This window comes from Apiospora kogelbergensis (assembly GCF_038363985.1).
Source record: "Apiospora kogelbergensis strain CBS 113332 chromosome Unknown utg000014l_segment0_segment0, whole genome shotgun sequence".
NCBI lineage: Eukaryota > Fungi > Ascomycota > Sordariomycetes > Amphisphaeriales > Apiosporaceae > Apiospora > Apiospora kogelbergensis.
In genome coordinates this window covers 53,269-75,057 of record NW_027117431.1, presented here as the reverse complement: position 1 = coordinate 75,057, position 21,789 = coordinate 53,269, and the positions used below count along the sequence as shown (strand labels likewise).

Here is a 21,789-nt window from a genome sequence, read left to right as displayed (position 1 = left end):
CGGTAGGTCGTCTACGTTGCTTATGTACGGGACCACAACTACGCCGGCATGGAATGTGACGCAACATGGTTAGACCGGCTGCCAAGAAGCACTTCCTAATCGAGAAATCGGTAGCTTCGCAAATGACCAACCCTTCAATGGCAGGTTGGATACTGTACTGTACTGCGCTGGTCACTTCTGGAGACTGGGCTTCGAGGTACGAAGCCTGGAATATCGGGGTAGCTTTCGGTATCATGGTTAGGAAAGGATGCAACACGGGTGTGCTTTACCCAGCGGCACGGGAAAGTACGAAGCAGAACTTCGAGCGGCGAGACACGTCAAAAGTCTCTATTTACTGTACTGTACAGTATAGTACGAAACTGGACGATGCAGAATTGAGACGGACATTCTTAAGGCACGAAACACTTCTCATGAGCTGCCGTTGGCGCCTATATGGCGATATTTGGTTGGTATAGAGCGGGGGCCTAGCCCGGACCACCATGAGGTTGTTACCGTAGAAGTCCGGCATGCGTCTGAGAGACATGATTGCCGTAAGGCACCATTTCTTTGAACTTTCCACTATGGAGATTATATGCATTACTCAGATGGGTGCTGGGTTAAGTGCCATTTGGATACAGCTAGCGCCGCACTTGTCGCCTGAGATGGGAGCCGCAGGCGAGTGGACCATTCTGTGAAGTCTCCCAGGTGCTCAAATAGTAGCATGGGCGCAGTATACGATGCTATGCACATCCACTCATTCAGTTTGAGATACCTTTCCTACGTACGTCGATCTTCCTGCCATCCTTTCTCCCCTGCTTGTAAGCGCCGCTATCTTGTATCGCGTTGCTTCTGGCTGGCCGATTGACAAGCTTGATGCCCTGGTCTTCAAGATAATCTTCCGCAATTTTCGTGGCTGTCTTCCGAAACGTCACAAGTTGCCCGTGCGAAGCCCATTTAGACTCTAATATCTCGATATTATCCGATAACTCCGGTGGTGGTATCTTGCCTTCGCCAAGTAGCGGCGGACTTGTCTCAAGCTTATAAGATGGTGTTTGATGAGAATGGTTGTCCTGCGGCGGCAGCAACAGAGCAGAATATGGCAACAATAACTCTTTGTCGTCGAGGAAGGCTTCGGATGATGGCGATTCTGCCTTGATGAGGTTTTTAATCTCTTTATCGAGGCCTCCGAAAAGGTCCAGACGCTGTTCATCTTTCGTATCGAAGTCGGGTACCATGAAGTCCTCCCAGACTGTGTTGTCGGCCTCCTCCGGGTTAAACAGAACGGAATCATCATGTGCACAGTCCTGCTCGTAGTTAACTCTGTTACAGGGTTCGTCAACGGGCGGGCGCCCGCCGAGCCCGCCCGTCGGATGGGGTCCTGGTGGCCGGCCGGCGGACGTCTTGGTAGGGTCCTGGATCAGCGGGCGGGCGTCCAGAGGTTCGGTCAGCCGATACGCGGATCGGGCGAAGCTTGGAAGATCGGCGGATTTAGCGGATGGAGGCTAATCTCGTAGGACTCCACCTATTATTGTATGATACCCCCGTTTTAGGAGGTTTATAACCGTGTTATTGGTTATCTTTCCCGACCGTGACCCTGACTCGGACCCGGATCCTGGCTTGACGACCAATCTAAGCAGAATGAAACCCTAGGCCCTGCCAAAAGAGGATTCATAGTGCCTTGGCCCTGGTATGCTAGTCCAGATACAGGCAGCACTTCATCGTTAATCCAGAGCTTGACTGAACTCTCTATCTTTAATTTCTTTTCTTCTCAAGTTTGAGAAGGCAACATGTCTGTCTAGATGCCTGTCTCCCCAAGGCATGGTCCTCCTCTGCATAATTGGCTGGATAGATAGACCTCAATAATGGGATGCGCCACCTTTCCGATGACGCCGCTATTTAGTTGGGCGGTGGCTAATGGTAGGAAGCAGGGCCTGGTTTTATTTCCTCCTGTCTTTCTCTTTTCTCTCATACTTGTCATATTGTCTGCCTAACTTTTCTACAAGTTTGTCTTTCCTCTATTTCCCCCTACGTCTCTATGTCTCTACGTCTCTACATACCTTCTTTTTCTTCATGATGAGCCAACACTTCCGTCAGCCTATAATCTCGGTCGGAAACCAATCTCAAAGCGTCAGAGTCCTACCCAGTAGACTCAAATCAGGAACAGTATCTTTGATTTAGACAGCTCCCATGCCGCTCCCTTAGTTATCGCCACCACCACTCCCTCGTCGAATCCACCGTCGACCTCTCGCGATTCTCTCCTAGCCAAAGATGACCAGTCCGAATGGCCGGACTCCCAACTATTCTGTCTGGACGCCAGAGCTATATAAACGCTTCCCCAACTATACCAACGCTCATAACCGAAGTAAGAAGTCTGCGTGGTGGTGGCGGTTTGGATACCGACGACGTACAAATGAGGGCGCCAAGTTGCCATGCAAGATTGTCTGGATCTGTCACCGGTGCGTGACGCAGCGATTACTACCTCGGTATTCGTCTTTTGTATTCGTTGCGTCTACAGGCAAGTCTATCACTAAGCACCCGCTATCAATCTGCACGTTTGCACGCTACCCGTCTACATGATAGACCCTATTCGCTGGTAGCGCGAGGTCTTGGTCGTTGTGTCTACGTACTGTCTGGGAGTGGCGGTTTGCTTTCTTTTTTCTGCAACCTTCCATATCCTATGGAACCACAGCCATCCCCTAACGTCGTTCTGCAATAAGCTCGACTATCTAGGGATTCTCATATTGATGTGGGGAGCTGGCATCCCAACTATCTACTATGGATTCTTCTGTAACGAAAGCCTGCGCTTGCTTTATTGGTCCTCTACCAGTGGTACTGCACTGACTTGTGCTATTCTTACGCTTGATCCGCACTTTGCTTCGCCAAGGTTCCGCAGCTGGCGGGTTTGTTTCTACGCTGGCTTTGGACTGAGCTCTATTATTTTCGTCGTGCACGGACTTCTGGTTTACGGCTGGGCTGTGCAAAAATCGCGCATGTCGTTGGTTTGGATGGGCTGGATGGCGACGTCAAATCTCGTGGGCGCTGCCATCTACGCGGCTAGGATTCCTGAGAGATGGGCACCTCGGCTTTTCGACATCTGCGGCGCAAGTCACCAGATTTTCCACGTGGCTGTAATGGTTGCAGCATACATCCATTTCGATGGAATTGTATCCGCTTTCCGCTTTGCTCGATCCCAACCAGGTGCATGTTCCGTTGTTTAGATGAGATTTGTTGCTGTTACGAGCTCTGACTGCAATTGAACTGGAAGCCCGGCCCCACGTAGCACAGCCACCTTCTCCCGTGGCTGACACAGCCACCCCCTTAACCCGCTTCTTCCATCGTCCAATATTCATGCTGCAGTCTCTGTAGTCTCTGTTGCAAAAAAGATGTTTGTTGATCGGACTCCAAAATTGGTGGTCAGAACACATTCCCCTTTCATAGAATGGCTACTTTGAAATTTTCTTACGGAACCAAGTTTCAGTCTCCCTCTAGCTATCGTCGAGGCTTCGGAGCTCTCGTGCACGGAGGATGTTTATTTCGACGTCCACACCAACACCCACACCACCCCGCAAAATTCTCAGCGTAATGTGATAGCCTGGTCCAAAGATGGGATGTCTCGCCATATCGGCTGGAATCCTCGATATCCGGTATATCTTTATCGCCTTTCTCGGCTTTGCCCATTGCCTTGTTGCCGGCTAAATATGGGACAAGCGTGGACGCTCGTGACAGGTTGAGCTCGGAGACCATGTCCATTTCGGTATTAACACTCATGATATTGATATCCTGTTCGAATCGAGAAGGGACAGAAAACTGGTGAGATTTGTCGTCATAAAGCAGCCACTTGCCATGCCGCGCAATAGAAATGCCGAGCCAAAGAACCCTCTCCTTTCGCTCATCCGTCATAGAGGCGACCTCGAAATACTTCTCGTCATCGTCAATCTTGTTATTGGAGAACCAATCGGGCGGGAAGTACTTGTCGGCCCAAACTAAACCCCGGAGGGCGAAGTCTTCTGGGAGTGGTCTGGGTGATTGTTTGACCGGCCTCGGGAACTCGTCACTTTGAATTCTCTCATATTCGTGGTACGAATCCAGAAAAGAATTGAGAAGCGCTGATACCAGTTTCCAAGGGAACGTTGTCTCGAGCAGACTCATAGCTGATGGGAAAAGAATCAGATAGCGATGGAATACGAGTATGGTATGTAGGTAAGGCAAAATATTAGGGTCGGCAAATCTAGAGAAAACTTTGTTGTACGTCCCTTCGGCAAGACAACGAGCTTGTTCCAGGGCCTTTGCGTTGTCAGGGTGGTTGGGGTCGGGGATCTCCCTGTTCTTGTATTGCTCGTCATCTTCCTTGCGGGAGCCTGATTTTCTTCTGGTCCGGATGGTCTCGTAGATGAAACTGCTACTCTCCTTGCCCCAACATAACAAGGCGCAGCAATTGGAGATTCCAATGTAGTAACTGTTCACTGTCAATTATTGCACGACATCCGAAGTGCGTGAATAACTTACCCGCTTTTCATCCAGTTTCGAGTAGTTCTGCTAATGTGGTTATCAAGGTTGCCGAGGAACTCTGTCACTGAAGTTTGGTATTCATCGCTACGTTTGCCGCTGAACATAATACCCTGAGCCTTAACAAAAGCGAAGTCGATAGGTAGGAGACGCGAGCGTTGACTACCAGAGCCAAGCAACGGATCAAACAAAGTCATGATCGATTCCCAGGCCGATTCAAAGGGCTCCGAAGCGGAAAGGGCCTTTGAATAGTAAAATAGCTGCTGGAGCGCGTTCGGGCGTGCCAGAATGGCTAGGTGATGATATAACCGACCAGTCCCTGAAACGACATCGGAGGCTTTCGAGTACCAACGTCGTGATACGGAAGTCCAGACCTCTCGGTCTCGTAAATCATCATCTTCGATCGCCATCCTGTACCGACCCAGGTCGCCCAGGCATTCCATCCATGTCGCTTCAAAGGCAGGCACCGTTTCATACAACAGTGCCATCATGGAGTAGGCGAGATAGATGAATGTCAACATGTGCTCTAGAGAGTCGGGTAGATGATGTCTCAGCACGTCAAGAAAGGTATGGATTCCGTGCTTCCACATCCTCCCTGGCATATAATATTTGGCCCCAAGTCTTCGTAACGATGAGCTCGCTGTCGGGTGCTGAGAGGCCAAAAAGAAATCATGGTGCTCATGAAGTAAGGTGCGGTGCAAAGCGATAAGAGCCTGCCACTGCTCGTCGTTCAGCTTCGCATCATTCCGGACCTTTTGCGCCTCGTCCACTTCGATACACTTGGATTCCACCATGACCAGACCAGCATAGATCCCCTTCACTTCAGCGACCAAATGAAGGTGGTCTATGGGACGGGTCTTGAGTTGTGGGATGTATTTCTCATCCTCGTCAGAAACCTCCAGGCCGCCTGTCTCTGATTCCCTTTCTCCACGTTTGCGTGGTGGGCTGGGATCTGGGTCATTTGGGTTCCATAACCTCCCAACCCGCGTCACCCCCTTGAAGTTAATATCGTTTCTGGGTCTCGCGGCACTTGAGCGGGAAAGCCCAGGAGGAAGGGATGGCTGGCTGTTAGTAACATGTCAGTAGATGCCGGCGTTGAATTAGGCAGTGGGGATCGCACGTTTCGGAAGACGGTGAGGGTAGCTCCCTCCATTCCCTCAATACCTCGGAGACATTGACATTTGCTACAGACCCAGGATCGTGCTTCAAAATGTGGTTTTCAACTTGTTTCTTCTTGGGCTTAATTCTTTGATCGCACCCAGAAACATGGCAACATAATTTGGCATTCTTGTGGAACTCCGCTTGATCAGCCATATTGGCTTGGGTAAAATTGGGTAGATAATAGAAGCTCCAAGAGTTGACCACAGTAGCGCTGTGACGTTTCCGCGGGATGGTTTATGATTGTAAACACGGAAGGAGTAAGTTCTCTGGTCGGAGCAGGGCGAGAAGGAAGATTTTATGGAGTTGGATGCGGCTCTTGCAGTCGATGTGGTTCGCCTCCCCTGGGGCGACTTGGCTAAGTAGGCATCCACGAGGCAAACGCACTAGTGCGGTGTTGCCTACAGCGCTTGGGAGAGTGGGAGGGAGGCGGGAGGCGGACCACTAGAGAGTACCTAGTGTTACAAATAGGTACATGGACAGGTCATACTGGTAATAAAAGGCCGTAACCGCAACGAATTTTTGCAAAAGCTACGAGACGGCTTGCGCTGGCCGAGGGCCCTCGAAGCCGTCAATAATGCCGCTACACAGCTTGTGCTGTTACGCCATAACCGGAATAGGGGAGCGGAATCCACATAAAAGCGCCTTCCAGACACGGTTCTACGCAAGCTTCCCACTAGTACATATCGTACAGAACTATGGTCGCACATCGCAGCTTTTCGTCAGGATAGATTATATATGACGAAAGGAAGCATAAAACATGGCAACGCAAAATCTTACATCAGCTTTGAAAGACTTGGGGATCCGAACACATTGGTCATTGAATCTAGTCGTAGCGCGGGTTCTCTACACTCTACAAACGCCTAATGCTGTATTCCATGGCGTATTAGCCGAGAACAAGGAGCGTTTGCTGGAGGACGGGCCGAACGTGGACTTGCTCTGGGTATGCGAACGAGATGGTTCTGTGGCCGTATGGCTGGAGAGCCAGCAGCGGCCCGCAATCAGGGAGGGCAAATCAGATCATAATATGGATGCGGTGATAGGGCACTATGACACCAGAAGTGGAGTCCTATACTACTCCGTAAAGTGGATTGGGTACGAATGCCCAACCTGGGAGTCGGAGCAGGATCTAGACCAGTATGCTGCTTTCCTGGACCAGTACTGGGCTACTTTGCAGCATCAAAACTGATTCGATTGAGCGGTTTTTTGTCTGGGATAGGGGGATGGAGTACTCAGAGACAGAAGCACTTCTAACTGCAACCAGCTTTGGTCCATAAGGTGTTCTAAGGACACCAATGTACCCGCACATCTAGCCAATCAAATGTATGATCTTCTGATATTGATTCGCGTAAACGCGGCTGGCTGGATGGCTGGATATTTAAGGAGCGGTAGCCTTAGCCCTCCGCGAGGTGATTCTCAAGCTGTGCTTCAACTGCGGACATTCGCCCAAACTTTGCTTGACCCGGTCACTTGACCACCATGCAGCACGCCATCGCCGTCTTGACTACACTATCGGCAGCTGCTTCGCCAATGCGCAGCCGGACGAATGCGACAGGCTGCCAGGCTGCGACCCTCGGCAACTATTCTTGGGAGATCAGGAACTTCTACCACCAGGTGTTGAATGCACGGGGACATCTCAACTTCGACCTGTCGAATCCCGTGTTGTTGCACGCATCTCAATGTAGCGCATCGGATAGCCAGCCGTTCGGCGGCTTCTATGGTACCATTCCCTATAAGTGCGCCGATGGAACAGAGAGTACTACCACGCAAACGACCTTCGACTTCAACAGTCTCAGTCGTACGCTCAATATCAACCAAACGTGGGTATGCAGAGATGAGGACCCCCAGTGGCCGTAAGTGACCTTCGAATATCGACGAAGCTCCATTCTTACGTTGGCACAGTGTACGATTCCACGCTTACGGTTCTATCAACTTGACATTGGACTGTACAGATAAAGTTACCAACGATTGGAAGATGGATGAGCTCGATTCTAGCCGGGAGACCAAGTGCACATCCGTGGCCATGCTCCTCAGGCCATATCAAATGACGGCTGTTGCTTAAGTAGCGTTATATATTTTAGAATGCAGCAGTAGAGGCTCGGAAACTACCATCGATAACTGGGTCTGGAGAACAGAGTATCTTGATGAACTTCCAAAGCTCCACGGCTCCTCTCCCAATCGAGTATCTCAGTCCGTCACCGGGGACCAGGGATCAATTAGGTCCCAGATTGTCCGATTATTCATCGCTGCCATTCTGATACCGGATTGTCCAAATCGCGACCAAGAGGTCTTCTAGTCCATAGCCAACAGAGATGACCTAATTTGTCAGATTATCCATTTTCATATGGGATAGAGCACCACCACTCACCAGTAGCATGTAGAGTCTAAGTACAGGAAGAAGACGCCAATCTTTGACACACGTGATACCCATAGCACCGGCTACGACCATCAACGAAAGAAGAAACGCCTCCATGAAGACGCAGCCCTTCGTCCGGTGTTTTTTCTGAGAATAAATCATCCATTCACACGCTACCCATAACCGAAATGCGGCTGCGGACACAAGCATGACGGTGCTTCCGTGGTAGGCATAGACATCTGCGATGATGATGCCCCCAAAAAGGAACCCAGGGCTATCGGCAAACCCACAGCGAGCCGGAGCAAGTGTAATGATCCATGCACTGATGGCCACATCCTGCTCATCCAGAGGCACTAGAAACGTCAGCATCGATGGTATTCTCTACCCGTCGGCCAATGTACCTGACTTATCATGCTTACTGCTACGATGGAACCAAGCAGATATACCGTCCAAATGTTGATTTCGACAAAGACTGTGAGCGTAGCGAACACAACCACGACCGCGAATGGCAGAACGATCTGGCTGACTGAAAGCAATAAAAGCTCAAGGCGGAACTTTACACGGAGCAGCTGGCAAGCCTTCAGCGGCTGTGCTACTCGTCGATGGTTATAAAGTACACTGAACGCATGGAGCAGCGTGGCCAGCACACTCAGTCCGGCAGGAACGAAGCGCAGGTCGTAGAGTAGGCTCATCGTAGCCTGGGAGCTGTTTATAGCTGGCCAGTTCTTGAAGAGGCGATACAGGAAGGAAGTAAAAGAATGGATAAGAGATTCGGGCTGCCGTACTTATATTGGACCAGACTTAAGATCCTGACGGCCAGTTAGGTTGATGCATGCGCTATGGATTAGCCATGGTGCTCGGAAGCAAATTGATAGATGGGAAATCGTACTTGCCTTGTTGCAGTCGGCCGCGACTCTGGCAAACTCAGTCAGACCAAGCCGGCATGACGGAACGACTACGCTTTCCTACCAGTCATTCTCTAGGTGTTTGGCAAGCCAACTTGGTACCGTGTGTGCACTACGCCATACCTGGCCAGGCGTCATACACACACCCACGCGGCATCAGACCATCTTGAGTACTCCAGACATACACTATGTGTAAGGCTCCGATATGTCTGGGATGTTTGGTATGTTTAGTATGTTGGTTACATTGTATTAGGGGTCGTAACATATCTAGTCTGTTGCTTCCAGCGTTAAGTACACTCGCCTTGGCTTCTCGAACCTACAACTTCAGGCAGCGAGACTCATCGTTGGTGCATAGACGACCTTGGTTTCCTTCGTGGTATGGAGCATAGCAACGATTGCGGAGTCTAACTGCAATGGTAACTGGAGAAGGAAAGAGTTACCTACTACGCACTGCCAGCACGTCATGGATTTGTAAGGAAACGTTAGGAGTCGACCTTGTACGAGCACGGCATCACCAACGCTGCCACATCCTACGAGCCAAGGTATGTTCAGGACACTCGTCTTATCTTTTGCATGACCGAGGCATGTATGATACATAGCCACATCAATACGAGGTAATAGGAGAGAGCAAGCTATAAATTCAGCAACCTCCCACTGACTTGACCAGTTTTCCTCTTCCTCTCTCACATCTTATGTCTACCAACACGACTTTTCGTTTCATCAGGCAACAATCTGTTCCAAAATTAATGAGATTAAGCAACCGATATGAATTCAATGCCAGCATTCAACGCCATGTGTCACGGGCTAGGGCCCGTACATTGCCGTTCGGCGATGCCCTCAGCCAGTGAATCATAATTCGAGATCTGAGATTGAGAGGGCATCTGGCGATGCCCTCATTTACCAGACCCACCGACCCACCGATCAATATATCTATCAGATTCTAAGCATTTCTGACTACACCGCCACTTGAAGGATAAATACCTCGGCGTTCAGCATGTATCTAGACTTTCGTTCTTCAAGTTTGTTATGCTCGTTAATACAGGATAGCTAGTTGAAACCACACTAGCCAAGCCCGTCACACTAGGCACAAGTGGCTAAGACAACAAAGAATGGCAGAGACACTTTTACTGCACCCTCCGCTCTCCAGCAGGGGGACCGATCTCAGCCTCTCGAGACAGCGCAACCGGAAACGGGACGAAACCTGCACTATCTCCATTCGAGTGGAAAAAAGCTCTCTTGCGGCCAGGGGCTGACCCCCCAACTTGAGGTGAGGATTCGAGGGCCACCAAGGTGGAGAATCTGCCGCATGCTATCGATGGCTTCATCCATTTGGTCGATATGATCCCATTCGATGTGGCGAATTGGGGACAAGTTAATGAGTAATTTCTGCAGAAAAAGGTCGGCCTTCTCGCAAATGATGGCGTCCACTCTGCTTCCTACCCGTGAACGTACCACCTCGATGTACTTCGACCTGCTGGCACCACACACAAGGTAGAGGATGTCGAATAAGTCTCCATCGTCAGTTTCATCGTTGAGTGCCAGTTGACAGAGTTCACTGAAGAATGCAAAAGACTTCTTGGTGTCTGCATACTCTATACACATCCCAAAGGGGAAACCGAGACCGAGATTCTCTCCCTCGTAGTGCAAAAGCAACTAGCGAGAAGCTCGAACCACTAGGACTAGGCTGCAGCGATAAGCCGCTCTTCCAAACCTTATTTTCTTAGTGTGAGACATGCCGCTCTCCGCCTGCGCAATTTGCTGCTTCATCTTATCGATGATCTTCTTGACATGAGCAATATCGTTTGAAAGCTTCCGCTCCAGGTCAAATTGTGGAAGGGCGATGCTTCAGCACTGGAACCTAGTCAGTTCCAACTTGACTAGCGGCAAGATATGTGCGACAGCAGTGCAAGCCTCTCTCTAAACGCTGAATCCGGGCGTATAGGGAGGACATCGACTTGCGCTAGCAGATGGAGGAGCGGCACCTTGCAGGGTAGAATAGACGGTTAAACACCACGACACAATACCAAGTCTCCAAAGCAACGCGCCAGCAGTTGTAGCTGATTTTACAGCAAAGGTAAGGAATCCAGTGTCGATATATGATGAATGTGTACTAAGGAGCGCAGAACGGACTATTGAGCAATCTGGCCGGCCAACTAATTAAATAGAGAAACATTCATTACATCGTTGTTCTGCGTCTCCATCTCGCTGATCGTGTTTGGAATGCCGCTGTAGAAGCGTGCTCGCCTATCTCCAGGTCTTATCACAATAATCCTTCTTTTTCCGCTGCCTCATCACCTGCCGCTGTGCACTCTTCTCCTGGCTCAGATGGCGGCGGCGTGTTTGGCACCCCCTTTGCAGTTGCAAGCTCCTCGAGTGACTTCGTAAGCCTCTTGACGAGCCAAGATGTTGTGTCCAGATCCGGATCGCCCAAGCAGTCGAATACCGGTCGTTGAGCAAGTACACCAGAATTCTGTTCAAGAATATCCTGGACCAGTGGTACCACTTGATCGACCGTGAGCAGCTTTTGATCAGAGCTCCTTGGCCGAATGGAATGGCAGCGCAGAGCAGCGGATATGGCGTCACTACTATGCGGCCCAAGCTGGTCTGAATGGTGTGTAGATGGTGTAAAAGACCCTGTGGAAGAGGCAGAAGTAGCCAACTTGTGTTGACTCTGCCCCTTTTTGCACTGTACACAGATAGGAAGGATCCAATCTTGCGAATTGACACCCAGTGAGCCTTGCATTTGGATGGGGTGACCATCCTCTGCGAGCTTTCGGATGGCAGTCACCAGCTGCCTTTCGACCCAGGAAGCTGTGCTTGGATCCTCGCTTGGGTCATCAAAGTGGGAATAAAGAGACCTTGGTCCGAGTTCAAGAGAAAATCCCGAAAGAACCTCATGAATCGACCATTCCAATCGATCAAGCGCAACCACACGTCCCCGGGGGACACCAAGTGAAACTTCGCCAGGGGAAGAGGAGATTTGTGCCATAGGTGTGTGATCTTCCCAGTTATCTTCCCACAACGACTTGGTCAGATAATTTTGGGACGTTTCGTAGGCGTCTGCCATATTGCAAAGCTTGGCAGGTGCAGGTGCAAGCCCGTTTCTCGCCACGGATGGTGTCGAAGCCCGAGACGAAGGCGGAGTTAGTGAGCCTGATAAGCCCCCTCGTCCCATTGCTCAGATATAGCAACTCTGCGATCCGGTTCAATGACAGTACTAGAGGAAGAAGCGAGGTCTTTAGTTTCCTCCTTCCTAGCTCTGGTAACCCACTCATCCACCTTCTCCACAGAGAGGCGGGGGTTGTCTTTGTGCTGCACTAAATAAGATTGTATTGCAGCTGGGGAAAGTGTGTTTCCTGGCACCTTGACGGAAAACTCCTTCGCAAGTCGTTCAACAGTCTCGTCATCTGCCATGCGCGCTTTTGAATCAGAGATGTCGTTTTCGGCTTGCTTAAACACCATGCAGAAAAGCTCCTCCGCTACGGTGCTGTCCGCAAGGGGAAGTTCGATCTTCAAGTCAATGCGTCCAGGTCGAATGAGTGCTTCATCGAGGTGTTCGGGGTGGTTCGAGGTCATGATCAATATTCGACCCTCCTGTGCCGAAATCCCGTCAAGGACATTGAGCAGGTCTGAAAGAGACAGCCCGGACTTGGCTCTGGGGTTGACTGTAGGGTTGCCATCCTCCTGTGTTTGTGGGTCGGTTTCTCGGGACTGTGTCATATTCACAGCATCAATGTCTTCCAAGAGTAGGACACAACGAGGAGGGAGAGCTGCAACCAAAGAGCGCAGATTGCTAGCACTGACGCTTGAGAGGTTAAGAATGTAGATCTCGAGACCAAAGCGTCCGGCCAGTGCTAAGCTCAAACTGGACTTTCCACCCCCAGGACGACCGTACAGAAGATATCCTCTTCGGTACGGGATGCCACGGCTGGAATACCACCTTTGGGATTGCACAAAGGTTTCGGCGTCTCTCATCAAATTTGTCTTTGTCTCCTCGTCCATGATGATTGTTGAGAGTTGTCTGATGCGTTTCGCTTCTTTGCGTCTCCAATGGCCGTCATTGTCCTCGAAAATGGATGTCTTGCCTTCGTTTGCCTTGAGGTATGCTTTTCGGCAATCCTCTAAAAGCCTTTTCACAATGGCGGGAGACCTGCTGAGGCAGGAGATTGTGATCACCTCCTGAGAATGAAAACCCATGTCCTTTTCCATTGATCTTAGCCAGAGCAGACGGCTCTGATAGAAAAATGGAAATGTCCCCTGTAAGGAGAGTAACTCAGAGGCTTCTTCTCTACCTCGTCGGTACCAAAATCTCGCCGGACCTTTACGAGTGATGATCGAGCGGTATGCGCGAACTGCTGTGAAGCAAGCCAAGGTACCACCATGTCTCTAACTTCGCTTGAGTTAGAGATCTCCACTGTAGAAGCTGCCAGTTATTAGCAAGGTTCGCTTTCAGATTGGGTAGGAAGAAAGGGGATACATACTCAAATGTTCTTCTATCCAATCCCATACAGTGAAGATGGCCCGTTTGCCGAGGTACAGAGCAGCCAAGAAGAAGCACAGGAAGCTAGCATGACTGCTTAGTTTACCAGCCAGCAGCTGCTCGATAGTGGCAGATATTCCAGAGAAGCCGGGGAAGAAGAAGTCCAAAATAGATGTTTGGGGCGCCGAGATCAACTGAAGGGGCTGAGTAGCAGTCTGGTTGAAGGTAGCCATTGTATTGCGATGGTACTATAAGCAAGTTGACGAATGTTTGGAACTGGAGCGTCCGATGTAGGAAGCAGAGATATCAAAGTAAAGATGAAAGGTTTGGTGTAATTGTACGTATAACGAAATAGGTGCGACCCAGTGTTTATGATATAATCAAGCCTGGCACGTTTGTTGGCAACAATTACAGTAACCCGAGGTATCTTGAACGTAGTCTGTGCATTCACACCAACAGTTACAGATGAGGAGGCCAGACATGATTGTATCTATGAACAATCGACGGGATCAAGAGGTATTATTATACAGGAGAACAATAGGGAGCAGGGAAATGCAATCATACCTTCCTCAGCGGTGACAACGGTCTGCAACCATGTGTGGACTTTTTTGACATGCCTGAGATGTTCTACAGGCTTTACCTTCTACCATCAATTTGCAGATCGCCGCCAACCGTGTATGGACTCGACTGCATATCATCGAGGATGTGTTTTACACTACAGGTCCACATCATGACCGAATCATCATTGGTATTCCTCTCAATGCTAGCCGTGTATGCATGATCTGCATATATCAAGGTCGCGGTCGGTAATACCGTGGAGATATTCAACAAGACTCCTTGTGATCCGATGGCTTGCATAGCTCACTGCTCTAAGTTGCACTGACCTATGGGAAACGATCCTTGAAAGGAGGCGTAGAACGAATGCATCATCAGCGGATCGGCCTATGTCGTGATATTATTACGGCGTATGTCTTCCGGCCGCAGCAGCCAAGGGCACCACTCTCATCTCGGAGTCCACTACCAAGCCGGGAAGTAACCTCAGCTGATATGCCGCCTTTACCTGCTATGCACCGGTTACAGCGTTGCGAATCTCATTACAATAAAATCTAGTCTGTAGGTGTAGGTCAATTACTGTAATTCCGCAGGAAAGTAGCCTTTGCTGAGAGGCTAAGATCTGCCCTTTCCCGCCCCCTGCGAGGCGGCCCCTAGAGCCCCAAGAACTTCAAGAACCTCAAGAACCTCAAGAACCTCAAGAACCTCAAGAACCTCAAGAACCTCAAGAACCTCAAGAACCTCAAGAACCTCAAGAACCTCAAGAACCTCAAGAACCCCAAGAACCTCAAAAGATCCTGCTTGGTCTTCTCCACGGCGCAGTAACCTTCACTTTGTCGCTTCTTGGTTGCCAACCCGCTCGGTTTACACCCATCACCACCGATCATACGCATTGGTCTGAGCACAAACACCTATAACGTGCACTTAGCCAGAGGCGTCAGCTGCACGGTTAACCTAGTGTGCAATGGGCGAATGGGAGTGCCTGCAGGAAGCGCATGAACTACTCACAATAAACCATTCATTGTGACTCTGCAATTGATAGTGGATGAATGTGAAGAACCTGTACCGTAGGTCAACAACTTACCAAACTTTCAATTTCATGTCACCTTCCCACCTCGGTTTTCTGTTCGCTTTTCCTTTGTCCAAAGCCAGCTTGTCGCATTCGGACTTATAAGAATAGTACTTTGTAGCTGAATAACTATCTGATATGGTAATTATACTATCTCTATCCGTCAGCTTCGAGTAATATGTTTGCTAATTCACTACTAGAATGCCGACCAACCTACCCGTGATTTTATACGCGGGACGCGTTCTTGACATGTACTTCTTTCTTTTATCTCCGTAACACCTCACAATGCGATACAACAACTACGCGCAGGTCCAGCGCAACTTGATGTTGTCAATTGCAATGAGAAGGTTGTCTAGAAGACACTTTATATGCTCGCCAACTTGGGGTAACGACCTCACTTCCATCATGAAGTATAGTACCGCTCGAGTATTCAAGATGAAAAACCACTTGCCCTGCGTCATGAGCACTGCAGAGAGGTACTCATACAGCGGCCAAGTCTGCATTGATGACATGCTGAATCATCAGTCCACCGAGTGAGTCCCACTCTTAGTCAGCATGCTAGGTTTTAGAAATAGCGTCTTGGAGCTGTGCACGACCCTGAAAGTACAGCATACCGAAACGAACACTCGTGGCATGCAGACCGACCTGCTCTTGGGGTTTCGGGAGAGAAATTAATCGAGTACTCGAATAATAGACTTGCTAATCCGAGAGTGGAATACGATGAAAGACGCGCGCAGCCATTATTTGCAGATGAGCACGCCCAAAATGAAGTTGCAATGTGTTTAGTGCCGTCTAAATGAGGATTGGGTGGCAAAGCGCGCAGCTGAGGAAGTGCCGAAGTGAAGGGCGAGCGGCGAGACAACAACAGACCGGAATATGAGTTACACTCATTTCTTACACTTGTCTCGCTGTACAATGCGTGCTCTCCTGGCATGAACAAGGTAGTATGTGCTACAAAACAAGCCGCACCGTTAACAGGACCTACGAGGTATACCAGTTAACATTGAAGTGACTAAGCGAATAAATTGTAGAAAAAGAGATCAATGTATCTAGCCCTTACTCATTTCGCGCTATTTTTTGTGCCTTATCTTCAGTTAAGTCGGAACTAAAGAAACATAGCTGAAATCTAGTGAGCTAGCCAGGATCATATTACAGCAGCCACAGCGGGGTAAAGCGTTGCTAACAGTACCTACCAGTACCCCGCGATCAAAGGGTCCGTTTTGATTTTTATTAACAACGAAGCGCCATCACAACTATGGCTTCAACATGCTCATTCTCTTCAGATGACGCAAAGCAATCTATCAAAAAGTCCGGCGTTTATGTCGTGGAAGACAACGATACTGGAAACAGTGTCGTCGCTTTCGAGAAAAGGCTGCCTTTCAAGGCACCAGAAGGATTAGATTTCTGCGCGCAGAACAGTCTTCTGAATAAGGTCAGTCATTTCTGTGCTCTATCTACCATGGTCGTGTCTAACACTCTTCAGGACGTACGGACAGTGATTGAGTCAAGCATCACCCGGCCCAGCTGGGGACTCGCCAAAATCTACCGAGGCGACGTACTTCCTTCCGATCAAGCCTACTTCTTCTTCGATGGTCCGGATATGCAGGTCGTTCTTGTCCTTTTATGGGCTCCCGGCGCACAATTTCTCATATTCGAAGGCTCCCACAACAAACAGCTTTTAGGGAAAAGTATGTCGGATTTCGGCATTATGTCATTACCTCGCGACAAATTGATAAGGGAAGGCATCACAGAAGTATCTAGGGAGATGGATCGCGGTGGTTTGTAAGATTACTCCCGCCCCTTTACTTAGCCCAGAGACTGAAAGGTTACAGCGCCCTTATTGACGGTCGGGTTGGTTGGACCATAATTAAGGGATACACAATCGCTATCGGATACGCCTCGGAGGCAGAGATCAGTCACTGGGGCAAAATCAAACTTAAAGAGTCAGAACCTCTCAGGCGAAAAGTAAAGGAGTTGAATATGAGTGGGATCAAGACAAATTTTGTATTCATAGATGCCTCCGAGGAGCGTCCCTAATATACATTGCGAATAGAAGAGTACGACTTTGTTTAATGCACTACATACCCGTTTGTATCTCCTGTATACCCAAACACGCCATCCATTGGATTCACAAGCATCGCTGAACTTCGCTGATACATGTGTTCATTGTACTGATCCATCGTGCCTTGAGGGAATTGATACAGTCCAGAGCGCATGCCAGGAGCTGTCAACGCGTCGAATGTTCCAGCGTGGTTGTTAGCCCCGAAATCCAAGCCAGGCTCACAAAAGTTGGCTGCCACTGATTTAGTATTGGATCAAGGAATACAGTATGCGAGTACAGACCTGAGTAGTTGACTTCATTTCTGGTATGAATCACGGGAACGTGCTGAGCAGGAGTTACATTCAAGTCCTCGATGCAACGCATTTTGGTCGAATATTCTTCGCATCCATTGCCTCGTAACCGTTTTCGCGGATTATTTGGTAAGTCGTCCTCACGGGTCTTCCGTAAAACATCTAACTGCTTGTTGGGGGCTTCAATTATACGATCTTTTTGCTTGACAGCCTTTGCTATCGTCTCTTGAGACAGCCCATCTTTCATTCGTTCAAGACAACTGGCATGTTTTTGCTTGAATGTAGATACCCTATCCAATGGTTGCTCGCAGCAGACGCACCGTACGTCCTCGACCGAAATGTCCGAGCAATAAACATCTGAACTGGATGTTAGCTTGATGTACTGATGGAAACCAGAGAAGTCGAATATTACGGGTCGCGTAATGTCGGCGGAGTGGCTTATCTTCAAGCGGTCCTTTTTGGCAGTCGGGATACGGGCAATATTCGCTATTAGAGGGCTTGGGAGGGGAGGCAGCTTGTTCGTGGCTAGAACAACCAAGTTGCTCGTTACTAACGCCTTCACCAGAATTGTTTAAGGGAGGTTCGAGTATTTTGCCGATCAAGTATCGTATGCCAGTCCGCAAGACTATTAGTTCAACTGCTGCTTAAATGAGGGGGTTTGGGTTGCTAACTTGATGTTTGTGGATGGTCTCGATTGCAAGATCTATCTCAGTCATGTGAGCTTTGATTTTTTGGATTTCAGAAGAGAAGGGCGACATTTTCTGCGACAATTTCTCGGGACCAATGTGTGTAGGGAGGGAGGTGGGTGGGTGTTGTTGAGATCACGAAACTGGAAGCTAATCGTCGATTGCCACATGTTCAAGCTCCCGGTCCTACCTCGGGAAAAGCGCGATCAAGACCCAAACATTTATTATAGATATCACCACAAGCACCTTGCGTAACATAATTCTTTCACTCAGCCCATTCATCACAAAATTCTTTACAATTTGACAACGGAACCCTGAAACTCTTTCCATCTCTTTTGATAGACCTGATACTCGCCTTACCATGGGTGAAGAAGTTTGTCCTGCCTGTGGTGGCAACCCGGTGGGCGTTGCCTGTGGGAACTGTGGTGCGAAGCCTGCCAAATAGGAGAGGCTTCAGAAACGTTAGGATGATAATAGCACGGAAATCCAAGGGCTTACAGGGACAGCAGGAGGGAGAAGGACTGCCAAGATCACCAACTGTACTCGCATTTTCACATCCATGCCCGAGTCATCAAGATCGCTTTCTTTTCGGTTGAAGCATATGCAAGGCGGAAGCACTCCGTTCCCAGGTAAGGCACCCATAAAAAGAATAACAAGAAGGAATGTTTATTAGCTAATCTGAAACTAGCTTCTCTGACGTCACACGCTATTTCATAATTCTTCTAAGAAGGAATGTGCTATTTCGTTTTGGTATGCACTTGGGTTGCTTAGGTTCTTTGGGTTTTTTGGGGCTTTTTGGGTTCTTAGGGTTCTATGAGCGAGCTGTACGGACTCAATAGGTTCTTTAGGTTCGCTGGGCTTTTTAGGTTCTTTGGGTTCTTCGGGTATATAAATGGATCCTTGTGTCGCATTGGCGTGCGGAGCTGTGAGCCTATGACTGGTAGGACCCCACATTCATGTACACACATCTATTGGACTGAGCGCCATTTTGTCATAAGGAAATCTGGTACGGAGTACAGCCAAAGATATGCATGTTGATGTATTATACATTTCGTGGCATTGACCCGCTAACTATCAAAACCATAGTCATTGTAGTTGCCAGACTTCGAACCTGTCTATAAAATATGAATCTTGTCGTGAACTGTGAGCTTTCGAACTTATCATTTCAATTACATCTTCAAGTTCGTTCCAAGACCCAACAGCAGCAGCTCTTCCCAAGCGCGTCTCTGTACCTATAATGGCTACTTATGAATGTTACCATTGCCGCTCCGTCACTTCAGATACCCATAAGGGCAAATGCAACACTTGTGGCGCTAACCCACACGAGATGTGCGCCAATCCAACTTGTGGACCAAACGCTAGCAAACATGACCCAAAATAATGTTATTGATAATGAACGGGTTTGTGAACACTCTTCTAATGCCGTTCGCCAACGCTAACTAGTGAAGAACGTGGAAGTGCACAGGTGGTTTGTGCCAATGTGAATAGAACGCGTCGTTGATGGATTACGAAGTCTTACTGGAGGCCATGGTTGTATGTCATTCAACATGACAGTTTACGTGTTTTCTATTTTCCAAACCCCATTTTGTAAAACCATATACATTTGACTGTGCTTTGGATCCAATATCTGATCTTTGCACTATTTTGAGGTGCCTTAACTCTAGATGTGTGATGAGTGATGGTTAATCTGTGCCTCGGTCAGAAATTGTTGCATGACACTATGTTTGTGGTACTTTAAAGGTAACCACACAAGCCAGTGGTTCAGCGTCTTTCACCTGTTACAACACTCAAAAATCATGGCGACCGATGCCCGCGATAGTTTACCTCGACAGTATCCCACAACCATAAAGACTTGGGAACGTTGTATTATCATTGAAGAAGGTCGAGTCATCAAAAGGGAGCTTCGCAAAGAGGAATTTAGCAGAAATCTAAGCGGCGAAGTCATGCAACCATTCTGGGCTCGTGAACGACTGATAAACGAGGCAGCCTCCATTCAATTTGTCGCCTCCCAAACGAATATACCTGTTCCCACATGTCGATTCTACGATGACGAAGACGGGATTGCCCATCTTGAAACGGCACGAATCAGGAACGGAGTGTTACTCGACGATCTTGCGGAACAATCCAGGCCGACTGCAATCCAGGTCGTCAATAAGGAAATTGAAGATGTGATCCTACCGCAACTTCGATCGCGACGTCGGAATTTTATTGGGAGTGTTGACACCAACCTTCCAGTATTTCCACCACAGCGAGTGTACGAACGAGATCGCCGCCCGTGGCCGCAAATAACCTCGGATAGCGATTGCTTCGTCCTTTGCCATAACGATCTCGGCCCTCAAAATATCTTTGTCAACCCGGACACATTCAAGATCGTAGGAATTATTGATTGGGAGTTTTCGGGGTTCTACCCTCCCTATTTTGAGCTTCCATTGTGGAGGGTAGTCGATCGGAAAGATCGACAGAACATGTACGCTGCAGCAGAAACGCGGGAACTTGATTTCTTTGGGCTCAAGCCGGGGGATTTGCAAGACTGTCTTACTCTACAGAGTTAAATAGGTTTATAGATGTTTTGTTTACTATGAACCCTTACTTGAATGGACTGCGCTTCACGAGCACTTCGATATCATCTTGCTTCACAGCTTCTGGAGATATGCTGACGCGGATTAGAGAGACGGCTGGCGGCAATCTCTCTGTGATGGGATGAACTGTATTTCTCCGACCCAGTGCGCATGGGGCGTCACAAATGAACGGGATTTCGTTAAGGCTGTTCAAAAACCGAGGCGGCGGTCGGTTTGGGTAGAGGTGCTTCGACTTCTTTTGGGGGCGTCGGACAATCGCTCGGTAGTGATTTAGGAGTAGAGGCTTACCAGGGCTTGCGCGAACCTGAAGACAATGGCGGGATTATATAGATATGATGCTAGTCCACCGCTGGCTGTGTTGAAGTGAATTGAACTTTCTTATATTTGAGTGTTAATGCGAACCTGGCTTCTAGCTTGCTTGGTTAGCTCGGCCACCCCGCAGCCCTACGGTTACAGGACGTCCATACGCGAGGTCTATCCATTCCTAGCTAATCGCAGAGACGCTCAACCAAATGTAATAAAACGAGTTCACTGGGAAGATGGGATATACAGTTTCGTAAATCTAACTCCTGCCTCTCCTGGTGCTTCCGTTACGATACGGGTTGCACTCAGCAGAAGCACCGGCCGCGCAGCTTGGTGTCTTAGGGAAATGGCATGATTTCATGCTCGGACTAACACGTGTGTTTAGCGGTCGAGGGACCCGTGGAAGAGTCACGGGCCACCTTCAATAGGGTGTCAATCTGTAGTCTTTCGGCCGAGATTCAATGACTTTGAGCTGAGGCTTCAGGTTCTCGCTTATCTCTGCGGATAATTAAGTGCACTGCATTGTTCATACGGTTGGAAGTAGTACACAATAAAACAAGAAAGGTACTTGCAAAAGTAGGTATATTTGTTGGTGGGTTAGTGACGAAGAGTTGTGTGAATGAATGACTTGCACCTAATCTAGTGACCTGTCTTTGTTCCCCAGGGATGAGGACCTCCTACGAGGCTCTGTACGTAGGAACAATGAAGCGGACATGGGATACAGATGCAGTTTTGTGCACAAGTGCTCATGCAGATTGAGATATACACGCCTCAGCCGCAGACTAATACATACCATTCGACGCCTAGCGTATGCCATCGCCCATAAGAAGTAAACTGAACTCGTTATGTTTGAGAGTGTGTAGA

The 21,789-nt window shown here is 48.9% G+C and overlaps 7 protein-coding genes across 7 annotated transcripts; 3 read left to right on the top strand and 4 right to left on the bottom strand.

Moving 5' to 3' along the window:
• Positions 1 to 617: 617 nt before the first annotated feature.
• PG998_014780 (Ankyrin repeat protein) lies at positions 618 to 2,051 on the bottom strand (the record flags this gene model as incomplete). The annotated part of the gene is made up of 2 exons (XM_066881596.1): positions 618 to 1,481; positions 2,037 to 2,051. 2 exons carry the CDS (start codon positions 2,049 to 2,051, stop codon positions 738 to 740), a joined length of 759 nt encoding a protein of 252 aa, XP_066723377.1. The 3' UTR covers positions 618 to 737.
• A 1,417-nt stretch (positions 2,052 to 3,468) lies between these two features.
• On the bottom strand, positions 3,469 to 5,799 carry PG998_014779 (uncharacterized protein; the record flags this gene model as incomplete). The annotated part of the gene is made up of 3 exons (XM_066881595.1): positions 3,469 to 4,435; positions 4,486 to 5,550; positions 5,606 to 5,799. The coding sequence occupies 3 exons, from the start codon at positions 5,797 to 5,799 to the stop codon at positions 3,469 to 3,471; spliced, it is 2,226 nt and encodes a 741-aa protein (XP_066723376.1).
• Positions 5,800 to 11,164: 5,365 nt separating this feature from the next.
• On the bottom strand, positions 11,165 to 11,971 carry PG998_014778 (uncharacterized protein; the record flags this gene model as incomplete). Its single annotated transcript, XM_066881594.1, has 1 exon — positions 11,165 to 11,971. The coding sequence occupies one exon, from the start codon at positions 11,969 to 11,971 to the stop codon at positions 11,165 to 11,167; it is 807 nt and encodes a 268-aa protein (XP_066723375.1).
• A 77-nt stretch (positions 11,972 to 12,048) lies between these two features.
• On the bottom strand, positions 12,049 to 13,617 carry PG998_014777 (mitochondrial chaperone bcs1; the record flags this gene model as incomplete). The annotated part of the gene is made up of 3 exons (XM_066881593.1): positions 12,049 to 13,137; positions 13,197 to 13,327; positions 13,386 to 13,617. 3 exons carry the CDS (start codon positions 13,615 to 13,617, stop codon positions 12,049 to 12,051), a joined length of 1,452 nt encoding a protein of 483 aa, XP_066723374.1.
• An 814-nt stretch (positions 13,618 to 14,431) lies between these two features.
• Positions 14,432 to 14,761, top strand: PG998_014776 (uncharacterized protein; the record flags this gene model as incomplete). Its single annotated transcript, XM_066881592.1, has 2 exons — positions 14,432 to 14,457; positions 14,596 to 14,761. 2 exons carry the CDS (start codon positions 14,432 to 14,434, stop codon positions 14,759 to 14,761), a joined length of 192 nt encoding a protein of 63 aa, XP_066723373.1.
• Positions 14,762 to 16,260: 1,499 nt separating this feature from the next.
• Positions 16,261 to 17,042, top strand: PG998_014775 (uncharacterized protein; the record flags this gene model as incomplete). The annotated part of the gene is made up of 3 exons (XM_066881591.1): positions 16,261 to 16,437; positions 16,489 to 16,787; positions 16,838 to 17,042. 3 exons carry the CDS (start codon positions 16,261 to 16,263, stop codon positions 17,040 to 17,042), a joined length of 681 nt encoding a protein of 226 aa, XP_066723372.1.
• Positions 17,043 to 19,839: 2,797 nt separating this feature from the next.
• Positions 19,840 to 20,595, top strand: PG998_014774 (uncharacterized protein; the record flags this gene model as incomplete). The annotated part of the gene is made up of 1 exon (XM_066881590.1): positions 19,840 to 20,595. One exon carries the CDS (start codon positions 19,840 to 19,842, stop codon positions 20,593 to 20,595), a length of 756 nt encoding a protein of 251 aa, XP_066723371.1.
• Positions 20,596 to 21,789: the final 1,194 nt, after the last annotated feature.